Here is a 20,346-nt window from a genome sequence, read left to right as displayed (position 1 = left end):
TCTCAGTAGGGCCTTGAAGGGAGGAAGAGAGCTAGCTTGGCAGATGGGCAGAGGGAGAGCATTCCAGGCCCGGGGGAGGACGTGGTCCAGGGGTCGACGGCGGGACAGGCAAGAACGAGGCACGGTGAGATTAGTGGCAGAGGAGTGGAGGGTGCAGGCTGGGCTGTAAAAGGAGAGAAGGGAGGTGAGGTAGGAGGGGGCGAGGTGATGGAGAGCCTTGAAGCCCAGGGTGAGGAGTTTCTGCCTGATGTGCAGATTGATTGGTAGCCACTGGAGATTTTTGAGGAGGGAAGTAACATGCCCAGAGCCTTTCCGGACAAAGACAATCTGGGCACCGGCATGAAGTATGGATTGAAGTGGGGAGAGACACAAGGATGGGATATCAGAGAGAAGGCTGATGCAGTAGTCCAGATGGGATAGGATGAGAGCTTGAACGAGCAGGGTAGCGGTTTGGATGGAGAGGAAAGGGCGGATCTTGGCAATGTTGCGGAGCTGAGACCGGCAGGTTTTGATGACGGCTTGGATGTGAGGGGTGAATGAGAGAGCAGAGTCGAGGATGACACCAAGGTTGCGGGCTTGTGAGACGGGAAGGATGGTAGTGCCATCAACAGTGATGGGAAAGTCTGGGACAGGGCAGGGTTTGGGAGGGAAGACAAGGAGTTCAGTCTTGGACATGTTGATTTTTAGGTGGCGGGCAGACATCCAGATGGAGATGTCCTGAAGGCAGGAGGAGATGCGAGCCTGGAGGGAGGGGGAGAGAGCAGGGGCAGATATGTAGATGTATCTACCCCAGTGCTTAGAACATAGTAAGAGCTTAACAAGTACCATAGTTATTAAGCTGGCCCAAACTCTGGCTGGTCCTGCTCTTTCAGCTGGCAGGACACAGCCTTCAACCCAGCTCGAGGACCTGTGGGACTCCCCTTCTCTGGACCTGGCTGCAGGGTGAGCCAGAGACTTGTTGCCACTGCCACCTTGAGGTACTTTTGAAAGGCCTTGCTTCACACCCCCCATCCTCCCCTGTACAATGCTAGGCCTTATAATAATAATTGTGGCATTTGCTAAGCACTTACTATGTGCCTGACACTGTCCTAAGCGCTGGGGTACACACAAGGTAATTGGGTTGACCTTACCCAAGTGTCCAAGCATTTAAAGGTGCCTGGGCCTTGTCCCTCTTCACCACACACCATAAATCCTTACAAGTGCTCACAAATGTCAGGAACCAGTTTTATTTTCATGAATAATCTGGAAAAGCACTGGGGTGGATACAAGCAAATCGGGTTGAACAAAGTCCTTGTCCCACATGGGGCTTACACTCTTAATCCCCATTTTACAGATGAGGGAACTGAGGCTCAGAAGTTACTTGCCCAGGAGCCAAACACGCCAACAAATCAATCGTATTTATTGTGTGCTTACTGTGTGACATTAAGCTCTTCCAGGTGGTGAAATGCCACGCTGATAGAAATAAACTGAGGGAAGCTCTCATAAGGCTGAGTGGGTAGGCAGAAAATGTGAGCAAGTGCAAAGTAACATACCTAAGGAAAAATAACCCAAATTACAACTTCATGATGATGGGCTGCAAGTTATCAGCCACTACTCAGAGAAGGGATCTTAAAAATCACTGCTGACTGCTACTGCTTTCCCGGCCTCATGTGCCTGTGCTCCAAAGGGGTTCTGGTTCACAGGTCAAATCTTTTTAACGAAGTGTCCCACTGATGTCCCACAGGTCAGGTTTCACCTGTTACGGCACAATCCGGCAGGTTAATACACAAGGAACTCCCCCACTTTTATTAATATCAAAGCGCCCCATTAACAGATGCCCCACCCAAACAAACCAATTTCTCCCAACTCCTCCCACAAATCCCGATCAAATTCAAACACTTGAAGAAACACTCTGATAGTGCAAAGTCCAGGTGGCAACACTCTGGTCTATACTTTTCCCAGGTCACACAAAATTCATAATACTATCTCCTCCTAAATTTTCTCTAATGAGCCAGCTTCATAACTTGTTTTTGCTAAGGCTGTCAATTTTCGAAAACAGCAGTGACAGTAGTGTTACTAAGGGCTTCTGTAATCAATCATAACAGCTGACAAGTTGAACAAGCAAGAGGCAGGCCTTTTAGGTAACACTGACTATTCCTTCAACTCACCAGTTCACCATATGACAGGAGCTAAACAGGCCACAAATCAATTAAGCGTATTTACTGAGTGCTTACTGTGTGCAGAGCATTGCACTAAGCGCTTAGGTCTTCCAAGCAAACAGTACAACAGAGTTGGTAGACACGTTCCCTGACCACATATAGCTGGTACTAAAAGGAAGCAGATAGAAAACCAAACGAAAGGCCCAGTTCTGCCAATACATATATACATAGAGCTGTTCTTGATTCTCAAGAAGACACCACTGACAGGTGAAATTCACCGGTGGGTGCAGGTGACTGAAAAGGCCAATATGGGATCCATCGTCTTGCCTGCATTGTGCACATACAAAGGCTATCCCTATCTGTCACTCCTGGAATACTGCACGCAGCTCAAGAACTACATCTAAGGAGGAGATATTTATTTTTCAATGGTAAATGTTAAGCGTTTCCTATGTGTCAAACAGTTTTCTAAGTGCTGGGGTAGGTACAAGTTAACTGGGTCAGGCACAGTCCTGCACATGCACATGCATGGTCAGGCACATGCATGGGGCTAACAGGAGGAAGAACAGTTATTTAATCCCCATTTTATAGTTATAGGGAACTGAGGCACAGAAAAGTTAAGTGACTTGCCCAAGGTCACACAGCAAGCAATTGGCAGAGGTGGGATTAGAATCCAATTCCCCTGACTCCTAGGCCTGTGCTCTTTCCAACTAGGTCATTATGTTTAATAGAGCTGGGGGGTGAACTTGGGGGTGGGGGGGTAGTGGGGAGGTATTGAGAGGGAATACTATCCCCCAGGGGCACGGGGCATGTCCTTATGAAATTTTCTTCTAAATTTAAAGCTAATTCTCAGGGACTTTTGCCATGGAATCATCACCCCAGAGAGACAACCTATGAGAAGAATTGGGCCCATAGGAAAATTCCCTGAGGATTAACTTTAAATTCAGAAGTAAACCACACACAGCTACAGCCCCAATCTAGGTCTCAGGTTCACCACCCCACTCTTAATTCTATACCAGACCTCTTCCTCTTGGGCCTCCAATAATTTCTAGTTGGACAGATCAAAGAAGAGAAGCAGCATGGCTCCGTGGAAAGAGCCCGGGCTTTGGAGTCAGAGGTCATGGGTTCAAATCCCAGCTTCGCCAATTGTCAGCTGTGTGACTTTGGGCAAGTCACTTCACTGAGCCTCAGTTACCTCCTCTGTAAAATGGGGGATTAAGACTGTGAACTCCCCGTGACACAACCTGATCACCTTGTAACCTCCCCAGCACTTAGAACAGTGCTTTGCACATAGTAAGCGCTTAATAAATGCCATTATTATTATTACATTTCCCTGTCTATCCCAGGTCGTGACTCTCAAAGCAAAAGCTCTCTGATTATCACAATTGGCCAGAAGAGCACAATGGTAGTAGTAGTAGTAATGGTGGTGGTGGTGGTGGTGGTAGTAGTGGTACTAGTAATAGCAGCAGCACTTACTGAGTACATATTTGGTGAGGTGCACCATACCAGTGGCATGTGAAATACATAATAAAGTGACACATTCCCTGCCGAACAAGGGCTTAATAATTGCCATTATTATTATTATTACATTTCCCTGTCTATCCCAGGTCGTGACTCTCAATGCAAGAGTTCTCTGATTATCAAAATTGGCCAGAAGAGGGCAGTAGCAGTAGCAGTGGTGGTAGTGGTAGTGGTGGTGGTGGTAGTAGTAGTAGCAGTAGTAGTAGTAGTAGTAGTAGTAGTAAGAGCAGCAGCACTTATTGAGTACATATTTGGTGAGATGCACCATACCAGTGGCATGTGAAATACAGAATAAAGAAGTGACACATTCCCTGTGAACAAGGGCTTATACTCTACCTGGGGAGACTAACAAAAATATATTTACAAGGGGTCAAAATAAATGACTGAGTATGCATATATACACGGGTGCTAAAGAGAGTGGGAATAAGTTGCCATCCCCCTGCCACTGGCTTTCTGAAGCACTAAGGGCTTCACCTAGAGAAAGAAGCTGAGCAGCAGGTATTGAAACATCCCAAGTCCTAAGATAGGCAAGACTCAGAGCAGCAACAAGACTGACTGTGGAGCCTCCATCCTCAGATACTTTTCAGGAAAGAATAAGCACCCATTTGTCCAAGATACTTTGTTAGTCATTCATTCATTCAATCATACTTATTGAGTGCTTACTGTGTGCAGAGCACTGTCCTAAGCACTTGGGAAAGTACAATACAGCAATAAAGAGAGACAATCCCTGCCCACAACGAGTTCACAGTCATCTGCTTAGAGGCAGCAGGCTGGACCAGATGACTTCTTGAGATCCCTTCCAGTTGTGCGTTTCTATGATTTCTTTCTTCCACGGCTTAAAAAACAAATAAAAGTTGAGACTGCTCTGATGTCCATACAGTTGGAGGAGGCTGAGTTTCCCTCCAAACCAAGCAGCTGGATGGTTTGAAACTGGCTCCCAGGTCTCTTTGAGCAACCTCGTTTGAGAAGATTGCCCACTTACCCATCCCAAGGGAGCTTTGCTGTGGGACACAGCAGGGATTGGGCAGTTGCCTGGTGCACACAGGGTAGATTAAATTTGAGGGGGCAAGAATAGAGAGCCGGGAAGGAAGGATGGCAGATACTAAAGAAATCTGAGGGACGTCTGAAGGCTGGAGGGAGAGGAGAAGAGTGAAAAGGAAGAGCAGAGGGGTTCTCAGGACAAAGAGCAAAGACATGATTGAAACTGCGGAAATGCAAAGGAGAGGTAAGAGATGCACACTTTGGAGGAAAATTTGAACCCAGTGAAAGATAATGCTTAAGACTACAGTGCTCTTTCTCCTACTGGGGAAAGGCTGGAATGACCTCATTTTACCTCCCCTGGACTGAAGAGGAAAGTACAATGTCATTCAAAGATTACTCCTTCAGTTTCTTGACCACCTGGGTTCCACCAGAAATTTGCTTTGAAAATGGGAACTCATGCTTTTGCTGAATGACCCAATTTAGTGTCTTCTATCCACCCCAATTCTCCCAGGCTCCTCCTGACAACTTTTCCCTCCTAAAGCCCCTGGGGTAAAATACCTTTATCTAGAGGGGAGGGGTACGTAATGTCACAAAGATTAATGAAATGCTAGGCTACATAGAGCCCTTCAACTGGAAAGTTCAAGACTACACGCAGAGGCAAATCCTGAAACACCCAGGGAAAAAGATTTCTGCAAAATGACACTGATCAACTTGAAGAACGTAAGAGCGTGTTACTAATGCGAACCTCTGGTACAAAACTACTCCTTCTTCCTAAATCAGTTGCTTTCACAAGGGTTCCTTTCATTCATTAAATCCACACAAGTTCAAAATTTCTGCAAAATACCTCCTGGGATTTGGACCCCATCCTCACCGCTGCAAATAAATCCCTCAATTATGTGGGCCATAGCTGTGTAGTGTCTCCTCACCTGCAAAGCTGAAAGCTCAGTGACATTTTGTTAGATAAAAATTACAGATCCCTGTGGCCTATGATTCAAATTAAACTTGACACCTAAAGTGATGCTGAAATATACTCACTGTGTTGGCCAGTTCTAAGTAGCTTCCGCCGACGGAACTGCTGAGACTGGAGGCTTGCCTGAGGAGCTTCTGAAGAGCAGGCTGTTGCTTCACTGTGCTTCTCCCGTAGTCCACGAGTTTCTGCAGTGTTGACTGACTCTGTAGGTCGGGGCTCTGAAGGTCTCTGGCCCCTGAGTCATACTCCCAGCTCTCTTTGGCTGCTGATAGGGCACCTGGATTTGAAAGAAAAAAGGACAAAAATTACAGGGGACAGGGAGATGAGAAATTCCCTCTGTTATCACATGGATGGCAAATGCACAGGGACTTTGACCCCAATAGCTCCCACCATGTGACAAGGTTTCAGAGCACATGTGAAACAGAGGCCCTTCTGGGGATACTATTATACTCAAACCAGAATGTGTGAAACCCAGAGATAAAAGGTGCATTTGGGGGAAGTGGTCAATAATAGCAGGAAAATACAATCAAAATGGCAACCATCCAAAGCCATCCAGAATGACGGAAGGCATTCTTAAAAGGTAACTGGATAGCCAAGAGGACAGAATCCTTGTGAGAAGAGCATCCCCAAATTGAATATGCAGGCAATTTGGCTGTGGCCAAGGATGCCCTGAAGGTCAACAAACTTCCAATCTCTGCCCCTTATCCATCCCAAATGGGAGAATAAAATAATGATGAAAATAATTTAGAGCATCTGTATTTTTCTAAGGTGCTTTCACATCAATTGGCTATCTTAGTCTCTCAACACAGAAGCAGCAAGGCCTAGGGGATAGAGCACGGGCCTGGGAGTCAGAAGGACCTGGGTTCTAATCCCAGCTCCACCACTTGTCTACTGTGTGATCTTGAGCAAGTCACTTATCTGTGTCTCAGTTATCTCACCTGTAAAATGGGGATTAAGACTGTGAGCCCCCTGGGGGAGGTCAACTGGATCCAACCTGATTAGCTTGTAGCTAGTCCAGTGCTTAGTACAGTGCCTTGCACATAGTAAATCCTTAATACTATATATAATATATAGTATTATACTATATACTATAGTATATATATACTATATATAGTATAGTATATGCATACTATACTATATATATACTATATCACTATATATAGTAATAGTATACTATATAATATATATATATATATATATATATATATATATATATAGACTAAAGCCCTACTGAGAGCTCACCTTCTCCAGGAGGCCTTCCCAGACTTAGCCCCCCTTTTTTCCTCTCCTCCTCCCCTTCCCAGCGCCCCCCTCTCTCTGCCGTACCCTCTTCCCCTCCCCACAGCACTTGTATATATTTGTACATATTTATTATTCTATTTCATTAATGATGTGTATAGCTATATTTCTATTTATTCTGATGGTATATTGACACCTGTCTACTTGTTTTGTTGTCTGTCTCCCTCTGCTAAACTGTGAGCCCGTTGATGGGTAGGGACCGTATCTATATGTTGCCGATTTGTACTTCCCAAGCGCTTAGTACAGTGCTCTGCACACAGTAAATGTTCAATAAATATGATTGATTGAATGAATGAATGAAATATATATATTATTATTATTATATATATATAGAAAAACCTCAAACATCCCTGTGAGTTAGGGAGAGGCAGATCTTATTACCCCATTTTAGAGAAGCAGCGTGGCTCAAGAGAAGCAGCGTGGCTCAGTGGAAAGAGCCCAGGCTTTGGAATCAGAGGTCATGGATTCAAATCCTGGCTCCACCAACTGTCAGCTGTAAGACTTTGGGCAAATCACTTCATTTCTCTGGGCCTCAGTTCCCTCATCTGGAAAATGCCTGTGGGACAACCTGATCACCTTGTAAGCTCTCCAGCACTTAGAACAGTGCTTTGCACATAGTAAGCGCTTAATAAATGCCATCACTATTATTATTATGGATAAATGAGGCCCAGAGAGGTAAAGGCCCATGGTCACACAATAGACTTGGGGAAGAGTCAGCACTCAAACCCAGGTTTCCTGACTTGCAAGCCCTTGCTCTTTCTGCCAAACCACACTGCCTCCCCAAATATACACAAAAAGTGTGAGAGGAGAGTAAAATTCTCTTCATCCTCTTCTGAGGGAAACTGACTCATGCTCCCTAAAAGAAACCTCAGAGAGAAGGTAGACAGATAATACCCTCATAATGGGGAAGGCTATGGACTATTCAATGCTTACTTAGTACAGTGCTCTGCACCCAATAAGCACTCAATAAATACCATTGATTGATTGGCTGGATGGAGATCCATCACTGCAATTACAAAGGGTAAAATGAAAAAAGCCTCTCCCTTTGATGATGTTTCAACACAACAGAAAGGATTCCTTGCATTTCTAGTAACTGCTATCCTTATTAAATGCCCCCCAGCCCCCGCTCATCTCCTCCCACACACATACACACACATGGGAAATCATACCCCCAGTCATAGGCAGGTCATCTATTGCTGCTAGAGCCTGCCTCTAGAGAGGTGTGGGACTCTGGAAGTGTGTGTGTGGGAGGTGGAAGTTCCACTTCTATATTTCACAAGAGACAGTTCATCCCTGTTTCCTCAAGACTCAGTGAATAAAAGAATGTATGAATGAATGAATGGGGTGCTGAATAGTATTGGATCTTCCTGCCTCTGAATCCCTGGCTTCTGAGACAAGACTTCCCAATTTGATAGCACTCTCCTCTAAGTCAACTTCTCTACTTCCATACTGCCCAACACCAAGCAAATTAACACAGGGTGAGAAATCCCAGCTGGTCTCCTTACCATCAGACCACAACATGTGAAGAACCTGCCCTGATGCCATGCCATCAGTGCTTCCCATCAGCCCTTACTGCAGCCCAGGAAATGTGAGAAATCAGTGGCAGCAAGGGGCCCCAGCTAGTCCCTTTACCAAAGTACCACTGAAGCCTCTGCAGCAAATCCCTCCTACTCTCCCTCCCTGGCAACATGTTCCTCCAGAGTTTACTCCCCTCCAAATAAGCAGATGGTAGAGGATAAAAAAGGGTTTAAACTAACCAGGATATTAAAGTGTGTATGTGGGATGGGGGGGGGGGGGGGTTTCCTAAGTAAATTACAAGCAAACCCAAACCCCACAGGAACAGGTCATAGCCCAAGCAATGCACAGTCCCTGCTCGTTGTGAGCAGGGAATGTGTCTGTTATACCGTACTCTCCCAATCGCTCAGTACAGTGCTCTGCACACAATAAGTGCTCAATAAATGACTGACTGACCAACAGGGCTTCCTCTTTTACTTTCTCAAGGGTCCCTGGTCCTCTCCTTGGCAACCAGCCTCTGAACAACCTTCAGCTGGGTGAGATGGGGTTTGACTGTTTACAAACTATCAAAAGATTTCAAACAGCTTCTGAATAACCTTCAGCTGGGATGAGAGGGGATTTGATTGCCTACAAACTATCAAAAGATCTCAACCCACACTTCTGTTCCAAGTTCTCAGGTAACTGCTCATCATAAAATATTCAGGTGGGGGTTCAACAGATTCATAATCAGTCCATCTTGCTAATTTTCTGAGAAGAGTTTGTGGGGCTTTTAGCTAAATTGCATTTGGTATGCAGCTTCCCCCCTGCTAATTGGATTATCTCTGGGATGGGTAGCTAGTTAAACCAAGATAAACAACCACTCTCTGCTCTATACATTATTTAAATAGATTACTTTTAAAAGCTTGCTGTGGGGGCTTACAGCAGCTAACCTAACTCCTCCCTTCCTTTTTCCCTATTGTATTGTTGTGGAACTCTCCTAGTTGGCAACTCAACCAAGGTCCTGGATCTTGAGTACTTTTCAGAATTTCTGTTTCCCCTTTAGCTCCCTGTACCAGTGTACCAGGGCAGTGCATTAAATATTACACTGCTGAGGCCTACTGCCCAGGAGAGAAGATGCTCCAATCCTGGAAGGAGGAAGAGAGAGGTGGCTGTATAAGGCCTTCTCAACATTTAGAATGTTGGCATGGTTGTTGCTGTGGGGCTCTGAGGCCCCAAGAGCCTGAAACCCAGCTCCTCTAGCCAAAATACTTGATCATTCTTATTTTATTCATCTTGGTCCTTGTCTTTTTATGGTGTTGTTTTTGTGTTTTTATTGTTCCATCTTAATTCATTCAATTGTATTTACTCATTCATTCATTCATTCAATCGTATTTATTGAGCACTTACTGTGTGCAGAGCACTGTACTAAGCGCTTGGGAAGTACAAGTCAGCAACATATAAAGACGGTCCCTACCCAACAACGGGCTCACAGTCTAGAAGGGGGAGACAGACAACAGAACAAAACATGTAGACAGGTGTCAAAATTGTCAGAACAATTGAGTGCTTACTGTGTGCGCAGCACTAAACTAAGAGCTTGGTAGAGTACAATACAACAATAAACAGACACATTCCCTGCCCACAATGAGCTTACAGTTTAATAATATTTATTAAGCACTTACTATGTGCCAGACTGTACTAAGCGCTGGGAGGAGCACTGGGATGGATACGAGCAAATTGGGGTGGACACAGTCCCTGTCCCACAGGGGACTCACAGTCTCAATTCCCATTATACAGATGAGGTAACTGAGGCACAGAGAAGTGAAGTGACTTGCCCAAGGTCACACAGCAGAAAAGTGGTGGAGCTAGGATTAGAACCCATGACCATCTGACTCCCGGGGCCGTGCTCTATCCACTAAACCATGCTGCTTCTCTAAAGCAGAGTCTGGGGCAGAGGGGGGAGGCAGACACTAATATTAATAAATAAACTACAGATATGAACGTAAGTGCTTGGGACTGGTGGGGAGGGTGAACAAGGGGAGCAAGTCAGGGTGATGCAGGAGGGTGTTGAGGAAAAGGAAAGGCATAGTGAGGGAAGGTCTCTTGGAGAAGTGCCTTCGCTAAGCCTTTGTAGTCGGGGCTGGGGGGGTGTCATTCTCTGTCAGATTTGAAGAGGGAGGGTATTCCAGGCCAAAGACAGGGCAGGGGCAAGGGGTTGGCGATGAGACAGACGTGACTGAGGGACAGTGAGGAGGTTAGCATTAGAGGAGCGAAGTGTGCGACCTGGGTTGTAGTAGGAGAGTAGCAAGGTGAGGTAGGATAGGGTAAGGTGACTGAGTGCTTTAAAGCCAAAGGTGAGGAGTTTTTGTTTGATGGAGAGGTGGATGGGCAACCAGTGGAGTTTTTTGAGGAGTGGGAAAACATGTCTGGCATCAATCATCTCTCCCCCATATTCTTAGATTGAGCTCCTTGGGTGCCAAGGACCATGTCTCATTCTTATATCAGTATGTTTTCCCAGAGCTTACTACGGTGCTTTGTACACAGCAGATGCTAAATAAATAGTATTTATTACTACTCCCATCATATAGCCAAGTTTAGCTGAACCAGTCCAATCGCAGAATAAGGAAAAAAAGACACCACAGTTTAGCTCTACACTGTAAAATTACCTTTAGAAACATAAAAAATAAATTATATGCTTAAACCAATTCTGTAGGCAGTGAGGCCCACCTGATTAATAAAAAAAAGTAGTTCTGGAATGAAACATCATAAAATGGGTTCATTAATTGTGCGGTGTTAAAAAATTCAGGTTTCTGCAGAATCCATGTAATCAGTCAAGCCAAGCTTAGCCTCTCGATAAATCATCAAGAGGCTGAACTACTTGCATAGTTAAAATAACAATTGATGACTAAGTGAAACTGACAGAGAAACAGTCGGGGGGCAGCACAAACCTGCCATAAACTAAGGGAAAAGGGAATAATCATTTCTCTTAACAATGACATGATTTCCCCCTTCCCCCTCAGTATCTTAACATCAGATTTCTCTGGATAAAAACTCACATTCCTAATGCTGAAATGAAGGGCTGTTTATTGGGATGGGCTCACTGAACACTTCAAACATATTGCCTGGGAAACATCCTGATTTCACTTTTTGAAACAAGATTATACCTGCTGGCTCTAGACTTATCTTCAACTTCATGACCAGCTTCCTTCCAACCAACTCCCTAACACCTGAGCCATTCTAAATTTGTAAGAAAGCAAAAAGCTGAAGGCCCAGCTTAGGTTGGCCTAACAGATGCAAAAACATGCTGCCAAATGCTTGCCAAAAACCCAGACTATGAACTTCAAATTAGCTAGGAGGCTTCACCTCAGGAAAACCCCGTGAGGCAGCAGTCTCGGTCCAGCCTGCACTGATGCCTCTCTGACACAACTCAACCATTTATCAAGCCCGCACACTTCACTCCTCTAATGCCAACCTTCTCACTGTAACTCGATCTCATCCATCTTGCTGCTGACCTCTCGCACATGTTCTGCCTCTGACCTGGAACACCCTCCCTCCTTATATCCGACAGACGATTACTCTTCCCCACCTTCAAAACCTTACTGAAGGCACAACTCCTCCAAGAGGCCTTCCCTGACTAAGCCCTCTTTTCCTTTTCAACTCCCTTCTGTATCGCCCTGACAAGCTCTCTTTATTCGTTCCCCCCCCCACCAGCCCCACAGCACTTATGTACACATCTGCAATTTATGTATATTATTGTCTGTCTCCCTCTCCAGATTGTAAGCTCACTGTGGGCAGGGAATGTGTCTGTTATATTGTTCTCTCCCAAGTGCTTAGTACAGGACTCGGCACACAATAAGCACTCGATAAATATGATTGACTGACTAGCCATGTTTAGGTGTTGGAAAATTTCAGTGTCAAATCCTAAGAAGGGTAGAGACTTCAGAGGGGTGGAAGGTGGAAAGGACAGAGGAAAGGGGAAGCAGAACACAAAAGTGACCACACTGAAGCCTGTTCTGAAAGACCTTCACCTGCATGCCCTCTATGACTGTACCTAATAAGGAGCCCCACTACCACAGCTCCTTCCGTTACGCTCAATAAATAGCAGGGATTACCTTTCACCCACCTGCCAACTCTGAAATGGGGAATTTTAGCCAAAGTGATTCACTGTTGGCTCCACAAATACGGTTCGGGCCAGGATTGAGTCCCTGGTGCATGTTCAGTAAAAATTTCTGGATGAGGATATAGGGATTAACTCCAAAAAAGGCATCTTTAGTAGGCAAAACACCAGCCTGGTCTCAACAGTGCCACATACACAAAAGTTTAGTTACACAAACATATCTCCTTAAATGTACATAAATAAAAGAGTTAGAATGGCAATGAGGCCATAAATGGAAACAGACCATCAAAAGCTCAAAACATTCAGGTTAGCACTGGAATGTTAACGCTTAATTCTGCAAGAAGGCAGAGTGGCATGCAACTCCTCACCCACTTTCTCTCACTAAGATAGATTTCCACCATACTTTGAGGGGTCAATTCACATACATGGGGTTTTGTACAACAAAGGTATTGTTACACTAGAACCCTGATTTGTGTACATTTACAACATCATTGCCTGTTCCAATCTCACAAACCTGAATTTTTCCATTTTCAAAACAATGGAGAGTCATGCATACATTTCCTATTACTTACATATAGTATTTCAGTAGTGTGTAAAGATTTTGGAGATGGTGATTTTTGAGACACTATCTTATATTAGCAAGCTAAAGTTTTAAATTGGAAGGAAAAGCATACTCAAAATTGCATCATTTAAAGTCAGGGGAAAATTGATGATGGAGTCTCCCATCGAAAACAAAGGATGAGACTCAGTCCTGCCAGCCATTTATGATGCACTGCAAAGTGACATGGAGGCTAAGGACTGAAGTGCACAGTTCACATCAATCAATTTATTGAGAGCTGACTGTGTGCTGGGCACTGTACTGCTTGGAAGAATACAACACAACATTATAACAGACACATTCCCTGCCCGTAAGGAACTTAGAGGGAGCTTCACAGCCCTAATAATTCTTTAAGGAATGTGAGTTTGATCACTGTAGTTGGCAGAATAAGAAGAATGTAAGAGTATATGCAATATCATTATTAAGTTCCACATGTGGTCCATCCAGCCCAGTGATCTTCATTCAATAGTATTTATTATTAAGTACCTATTGTGTGCAGGGCATTGTACAAGAAACTTGAGGAAGTGCAAGAAAAATAAAAGACATGTCCCTACCCTTGATGAATTTCTGATTCAACAGGATGCATGGATTCTGCATACAGTAAGTGCTCAATACAATTGATTGATTTTTAGACAAACTTATTCTGGTTGCCCTTCTATATATCCATCCTCACGGTTAGGAACAGAATAACAAACACCCCAAACTTTCCCATTATGGAGCATATGTCCATGAATTATTATTAGTAGTAGTAATATTATAATAATAGTGGTATTTGTTAAGTGCTATGTGCCAAGCACTGTACTAAGTGCTGGGGTAGATATAAAATAATCAGGTCCCATATGCAGTTCACAGTCTAAACAGGAGGGAGAACAGCTATCAAATCCCCATTTTGCAGATGAGAGAACTGAGGCACAGAGAAGTTAAGTAATTTGTCCAACATCAGACAGCAGGTTATGTGGTGGTGTAGGTATGTGGTGGAGCTGGAATTAGATATCAGGGCCTCTAACTCCCAGGCCCATGCTCTTTCCACTAGGCCACGCTGCTATCCTCTTCCCCTCTCCCTTTCTCTCTATCTATATACACATGTTTGATATTTGTCCTTTGTATTCAAAGAAGACACTACTGATGGTGGGAAATTAACCTAAGAGTGTATGTGTGGCTGAAATGGCCACATTGAGCATCCAGCAAACCCCTTTAAAACCTGCTGATATTTTCTGCCAAAAACTTCCTGGGGTAATGTACTCGGTCTGTTAATGCCTCTGCAGGGTAGAAAAAGTATTTCTTGTATTTGTTTAGAGCCTACCACCCTGCCTACTGGTTGAAATGGCTTGGACACTCTGACATCTCTAGAAGTGTCTAATAGTAGGCTCTACTAACAAGATTATACTCACCCAAACACTTAGTAAGAATAATAATGATTGTTGATAATTATAATAATAAGTGATAATGTTGATAATAATTATAATAATTATTAATAACAATAATAATAATTTGTTATGTTCCAGCACTGTACTAAGTGCTGGCGTACATACAAGCTAATTAGGTTGAACACAGTCCCTCCTGTCCCACATGGGGGGGCTCAGTCTTAACCCCAATTTACAGATGTGGTAACTGAGGCACAGAGAAGTGAAGTGACTTGCCCAAGTTCACACAACAGGCAAGTGGTGGGGCTGGGGTTAGAACCCAGGTCCTTCTGATTCCCAGACCCATGCTCTACTAGGCCACATTGCTTCTCTACAGTGCTCTGCACAACGTAAGCATTAAATACCATTGATCAACTGAGTTGACAACACTCTTCAGGGTTCATTCTTTGAAAATTTATAGGATACAAAGAAAGATCTGTCTCATCCCCCAGCATCCACTGTTGTGAAATTTGTGGGGTTCACCCTAGCTATGGGATCCCTGCCCCTCTGTCAAATTCAATTAAACTTAACTTCTCTGTGCCTCAGTTACCTCATCTGTAACATGGGGATTAAGACTGTGAGCCCCCTGTGGGACAACCTGATCACCTTGTAACCTCCCCAGCACTTAGAACAGTGCTTTGCACATAGTATGCACTTAATAAATGACATTATTATTATTATTAATCAAGGAGGAAATACAAGACAGCAGAGGAGAATCATGTGATACAAACTGTTGTACACAAAGGACAATAGAAGATAGTCTTATCCCATTTCACACTTAAAACTGAGGAAATAGGAACTAATCTGACTACTTTTTTTCATTTTTAAACCACTGCAATAAAAAATAATCTTCCTCATTTCACATCGGACTTTGAACATATTTCTGACACTACACAGGAGGGAAAAAAAGCTTATAAAATATGGTTTGTCTGGAAAGGTGGATGAATACAGTCAGCTTTGCAGTGAGCCCATTTTCATTCTACAGAGAAAGCTGGATGGTCTTCATTCGAGTATGGAGTTTTTCCCTTTCAATTTGTAACATCCATCATCTTTTTAAAAAGAATGACCTGGTTTCCATCACACTGTTTTCATATACCAATCCTTTCCACGCCCATCCCACAGCTATAAAATTCCATATAAGAGACTGGGGGTGGCGCGGAGAGAGAACATCTTGTGGTTGTTCTTGAAGGATCCTATGATTAAACTGTTTTAGTTATTAATGGAAATAAAGCCTACTTAAAGCAGTGTCTCTACAAGTCGGGAAACTGCAGGATGGCACTGAATCAGTTCAAGTGCCAAGGGCCAGAGTATTCACTGAATTTAAAGGGTTATTGTTCCACAAATAATCCAAGGATGTTGCCATCACTTTAACAATACTTCCCACAAACAGTTAAGAACAAAAAAGTGAATACTTGCATTGTTAGGAGGAGGGATTATGGTATAGATCTGGGCCAAGGATTCTAAATGTTTCCCTCCATATGACAGACAACAAAACAATATGGGCCTAGACATGCTCATAAAATGTATCATTAGAGAAAGTCTGCTCTCAGAGAGGTACTGAAACAAAAAGTTTCTCAGTTACTGAGATCTTATAAATTATTTATTCACATTAATGTCTATCTCCCCCTTTAGACTGTGGGCAGGGAACATGTCTGCTAACTCTGTTGTACTGTACTCGCCCAACCGCTTAGTTCGGGGCTCTGCACACAGTAAACTCTCAATAAATACCACTGATATTGATTATATAGAGGTAGCATGGCCTAGTGGAAGGAGCATCGGACTGGGAGACAGAAGACCTGGGTCTAGTCCTGGCTCCACCTCTTCTGCTGTGTGCCCTTGGGTAAGTCTCTCAACTTCTCAGCCTCAGTTTCTTCATATGTCAAATGAGAACAAAATATCTGTTCTCCCTACCTTATAGACTGTGAGTCCCACCTGGGACAGGGACTGTATCTGATCTGATTGTGTTGTATCTACTTCAGTGCTTGGCAAATAGTAAGTGCTTAAAAAATTAATATTATTCATATTAATGTCGGTCTCCCCCTCTAGACTGTAAGCTCATTATGGGAAGGGAATGTGTCTGCTAATTCTGTTTTATTGTGCTTTCCCAAGCACTTAGTACAGTGATTTGAACATAGTAAGCACTCAGTAAATATGACTGATTGAATAAATACCGTAATTATTATTAGTAAGCACTCAAATACCATCATTATAATTGGGTGGTTTTATTTTTAACAGCTGTCTATTAAACAACATCCTGGCAGTTCAATCCCAACTACAATTACTTATGCAGCACCTGGTCCACTGCTGGGCTAATCAGTCATTTTTTCCAGTTTCACACTCTAAAAACATACAGCTGCCGGCAAAATGGATACCTTCACACTCAAATAAGCTTTCCATGGACAGCTCTCCTGAAAACCAGGGAAAACTGGGAATAAGGCAAATTAAAAATTAGACCAAGGACCTGAAAGCATAAATTAGTCAGTCAATGGTATTCACTGAGCACTTACTTTGTGCAGAATGCTGTACTAAGCTCTTGGAAGAGTACAATATGACAGAGTTGGCAGACATGATCCCTGCCCACAAGGAACTTACGGCCTAGAGGAGGAGACATGCTAAAATGAATTAGAGAGAGAAAAATGGCACAGTATAAGGATAAGTACATAAGTGCTGTGGGGCTGTCACAGGGTGAGTATCCACATGTTCAAGGGGTACAGACCCAAGTGCAGACCCAAGTGCATGGGCTTTTCAGATGGGAGGGTGAATAATAATTCTCACTGTTTCTCTCTCTCTCTCTTCCTCCCTTCTCCCCAAAAATAAACTGGCATACCACCTCTTGCTGTCCCTTCAATAGCAAAAGTTGCAAGTAAACTGCTTTCCAGTTCTCTGACTTGGTAGAGCAATTCTTGTTCCACAAAATTTGGAGTAATTAGGGTGTAAGTCCTACCAGCTGTTGGGATTCAAACTGGCCCAGTCATTCTCAATGAGCAGCTTGTTCAGGGTTGGATGAAACACTAGCCACCCAGTTTTCAGGTAATCCTGGCTAGAAAAACCATGGGAGGTGCTTCAGGCAACTGCAATGCCATACTTATACAACTGGAAGGAGACAGAAATTCACCCTGCCATTGTACATGGATATGAACAGGATCACAATGCTCTTACAATGTCTGTGCCGGGGTGGGGGGGTGGGGAAGATGATTTATCTGTGAAAGGCCTACTCAAAATAAGGGAAAATCTCTAAAGAATGTTTAAGTGCATGTAACCTCTTTAAAAATAAGTATGAGACAATATGAAAAAGCAATCTCAGCTACTTCCTTTTCCATTTTCTGAAACACTCAACAGCCTTGCACTAAACAGGAACTAAGGAACAGGTCAATGAAATCAATGCTAAAGTTAAGTATTTCCTGAAATCATGGAATTCCATTAATAAATAAGAATCTGACCCACAGATGGGTTTGAAAATCCTTGGCTATACCTAACTGCCTCCACTCCATTATCTTCTCCTCTTCTTTAAAGATCCTTCAGACACTGAACCACGGGGCAAAGGTTTAACAGTGGGAACAGTTAAGCTGTGGTAGCAACTGAGAGTCAACACTGACATGCAATCACTCTAGCAAGGACAAGAGTCCAGAGACAGTCTAGACCCTAGCAGCAGCTGCAGTAGTAATGGTATCCACAGACCCCTGCTAGGTACAATGCACTGTACTAAGCACTTGGGAAAGTAAAACAGAAGGATAAGACATTCCCAGATTATAAGATGTTTACACGCTAATGGGGGACATGAAGAAATACTCACAAGCAAGGGAATCAGAATAAATACAATTGAATGTAAAACTGACTACACATATATACATAATTGCTGAGGATGGGTATGAATTAATATGTAAACTGACGGTTGGATTGGGGTCTTCGGAGTTGACTGGAAAAGTCTCGGAGGATATATTTTTAGGAAAGCTCTGAACATGGGGAGAGCTATGGTCTTCTGTATTTGGAGGGAAGAGGGCAAAGCATGAGCGAGGGAAAGGAGAAATTCCAGAGCGAAATGTAATTTGTTAGCTTGGAAGGAACAAAGAGAGTGAGCTGAGAAATAGCATGCAAAGAGAGCTGCCAGGTGAAGAAAGCTGATTTGTAAGATTAGAGTTGGGGGAGAGCCTTGAACCTAATCATGAGGAGTCTTTGGTTGACGTGGATGGAAATGGCCAATGAAAGTTTTTGAGCAGTGGAGAAATGTAGGCCAAGTAGAAAATGATGATCTGTGCAGCAGTGTGAAGTAGAGATTGGAGGGAGGACAAGGCTGGAAGTTAAGAGGTCAAAGAAGAAGTAAAAGGGCCAAAACTGCACATAGAAACTGGATTCATGATACCCAATAATTCAATTGTTTATTGGATTTGCACTGAGCACATGGCCATCATCTAGGTGCTAGAGTTGAGTGACTAATGCTCTGCAGCCATTCAGATTTTTAAACACCAAAAGGTTATTTTAGACCTCATCACTCCTAATGTAGCCAAATATTACAGCTAAGGTCAACCAAGGCCCTCTTGCTTAATCTACAGGGAATTTAGTATTTTACCATTTTCCCTCAGTACATTCAAAATAAATCCCTAGATTTCAGTTCCCAAGCACAAATTCTCAGAGATTAACACTCTAATCTTCTATTGCTATCTGATTTATGCTGGAAATAAATTAAACATAGTTATCCAAATAATGTATGTAAAGTCTTTCATGACATCTGAATCTTAAGGTGCAAGTAACCAAGAGAACACTGTGAACAAAGAGAAAGAAAAAAAAAGAGGTGACTAGTAATCCAGTTTTAATCACATGAAACCAGGAAGTTTACAGGGATATGGAATTTGTCCAGAATTAACTAAAATCTGCTGCATCAAATGCAAACTAAATATACCATTACATACCTGTCCAAGACTACGCTTCATAATGAAGCGAGATATTCTTTAGACAGATCTTACACCGACAGATGGTTACACTGATATACAAGCAAATTCAAAAAAAGGAAAAAAATATTTTCTTTCAAAATAGCCATTTAACTCTGGCTGCATTTATGGCAAACTATGAGCCCGCTCAAGTTTCATGAGAAATAAATCAGGAACCAAATAAGCCTTCCTGAGTCTCTTGTACATTCCCAGTTAGAACAGAAAGTGACAGATTCTCCGAAATGAACAATGGATAATGGAATATTGTAGCCAAATTAAACACCATTTTGTGAATAGAGCAAGTCTTTATCTCAGCTAGCTAATACTTTTTATACCACAGAAAACAAGTATAATCATGCCAAGTGGTATCAGTGCCTCAGAATACTGGAATGGTTTCAACATCTGCTAATGCCCAGCCTCTTAACAAGCTACTAGAATTCAATGGCACTGGAGAAGGAAGAAATGTTAGCCAAGTTATTGGACTTTCTTTGTTCGGGTCCATTGATGGCCACCTCCTGGAATTATCCAATATCCTAGGAGACTTCTCCAAATAATTTTTCCTCTTCCCAGGTCATACCCCCCACCCCCAATTACCACCTGAGCACTTCTTCACTCACAACCACTTACACACTTTTATATATAATTTACTTCCTCTACCTAAGCACTTGCTTTTCCACAAATCTCTCATTGTGATCTTTTCTTCCTCCTATCTGTAAATTATTCTGTGTCTGTTTCTCCTGTTACATTGTAAGTTCCTTGAGGCCAGGGATGATGTCTTCTATTTCTAGTGTACTCTCCCAAGTGCTTCAGACAGTGCTCTGCACACAGAAGGCAATGAATAAATGCTATTGGTTAACTGATTGACTGATAATGTTAACTCATCATCATCAATGGTATTTATTGAGT

General features: G+C 43.1%; 1 protein-coding gene across 2 annotated transcripts in view; it reads right to left on the bottom strand.

Annotated features, from left to right (window-relative positions):
• MCC (MCC regulator of WNT signaling pathway) overlaps window positions 1-20,346 on the bottom strand; it is a 359,158-nt gene that overhangs the window by 279,790 nt on the left and 59,022 nt on the right. For both annotated transcript variants that reach the window (XM_038769406.1, XM_038769407.1), the window contains one exon: window positions 5,673-5,884. In XM_038769406.1, coding sequence (XP_038625334.1) covers window positions 5,673-5,884 — 212 coding nt within the window. The remainder of the gene's footprint in view (window positions 1-5,672; window positions 5,885-20,346) is intronic.

This window comes from Tachyglossus aculeatus, chromosome X4, assembly GCF_015852505.1.
Source record: "Tachyglossus aculeatus isolate mTacAcu1 chromosome X4, mTacAcu1.pri, whole genome shotgun sequence".
Lineage (NCBI taxonomy): Eukaryota > Metazoa > Chordata > Mammalia > Monotremata > Tachyglossidae > Tachyglossus > Tachyglossus aculeatus.
The sequence above is the reverse complement of the archived record's forward strand: the minus strand, read 5'-3'. Positions and strand labels throughout refer to the sequence as shown.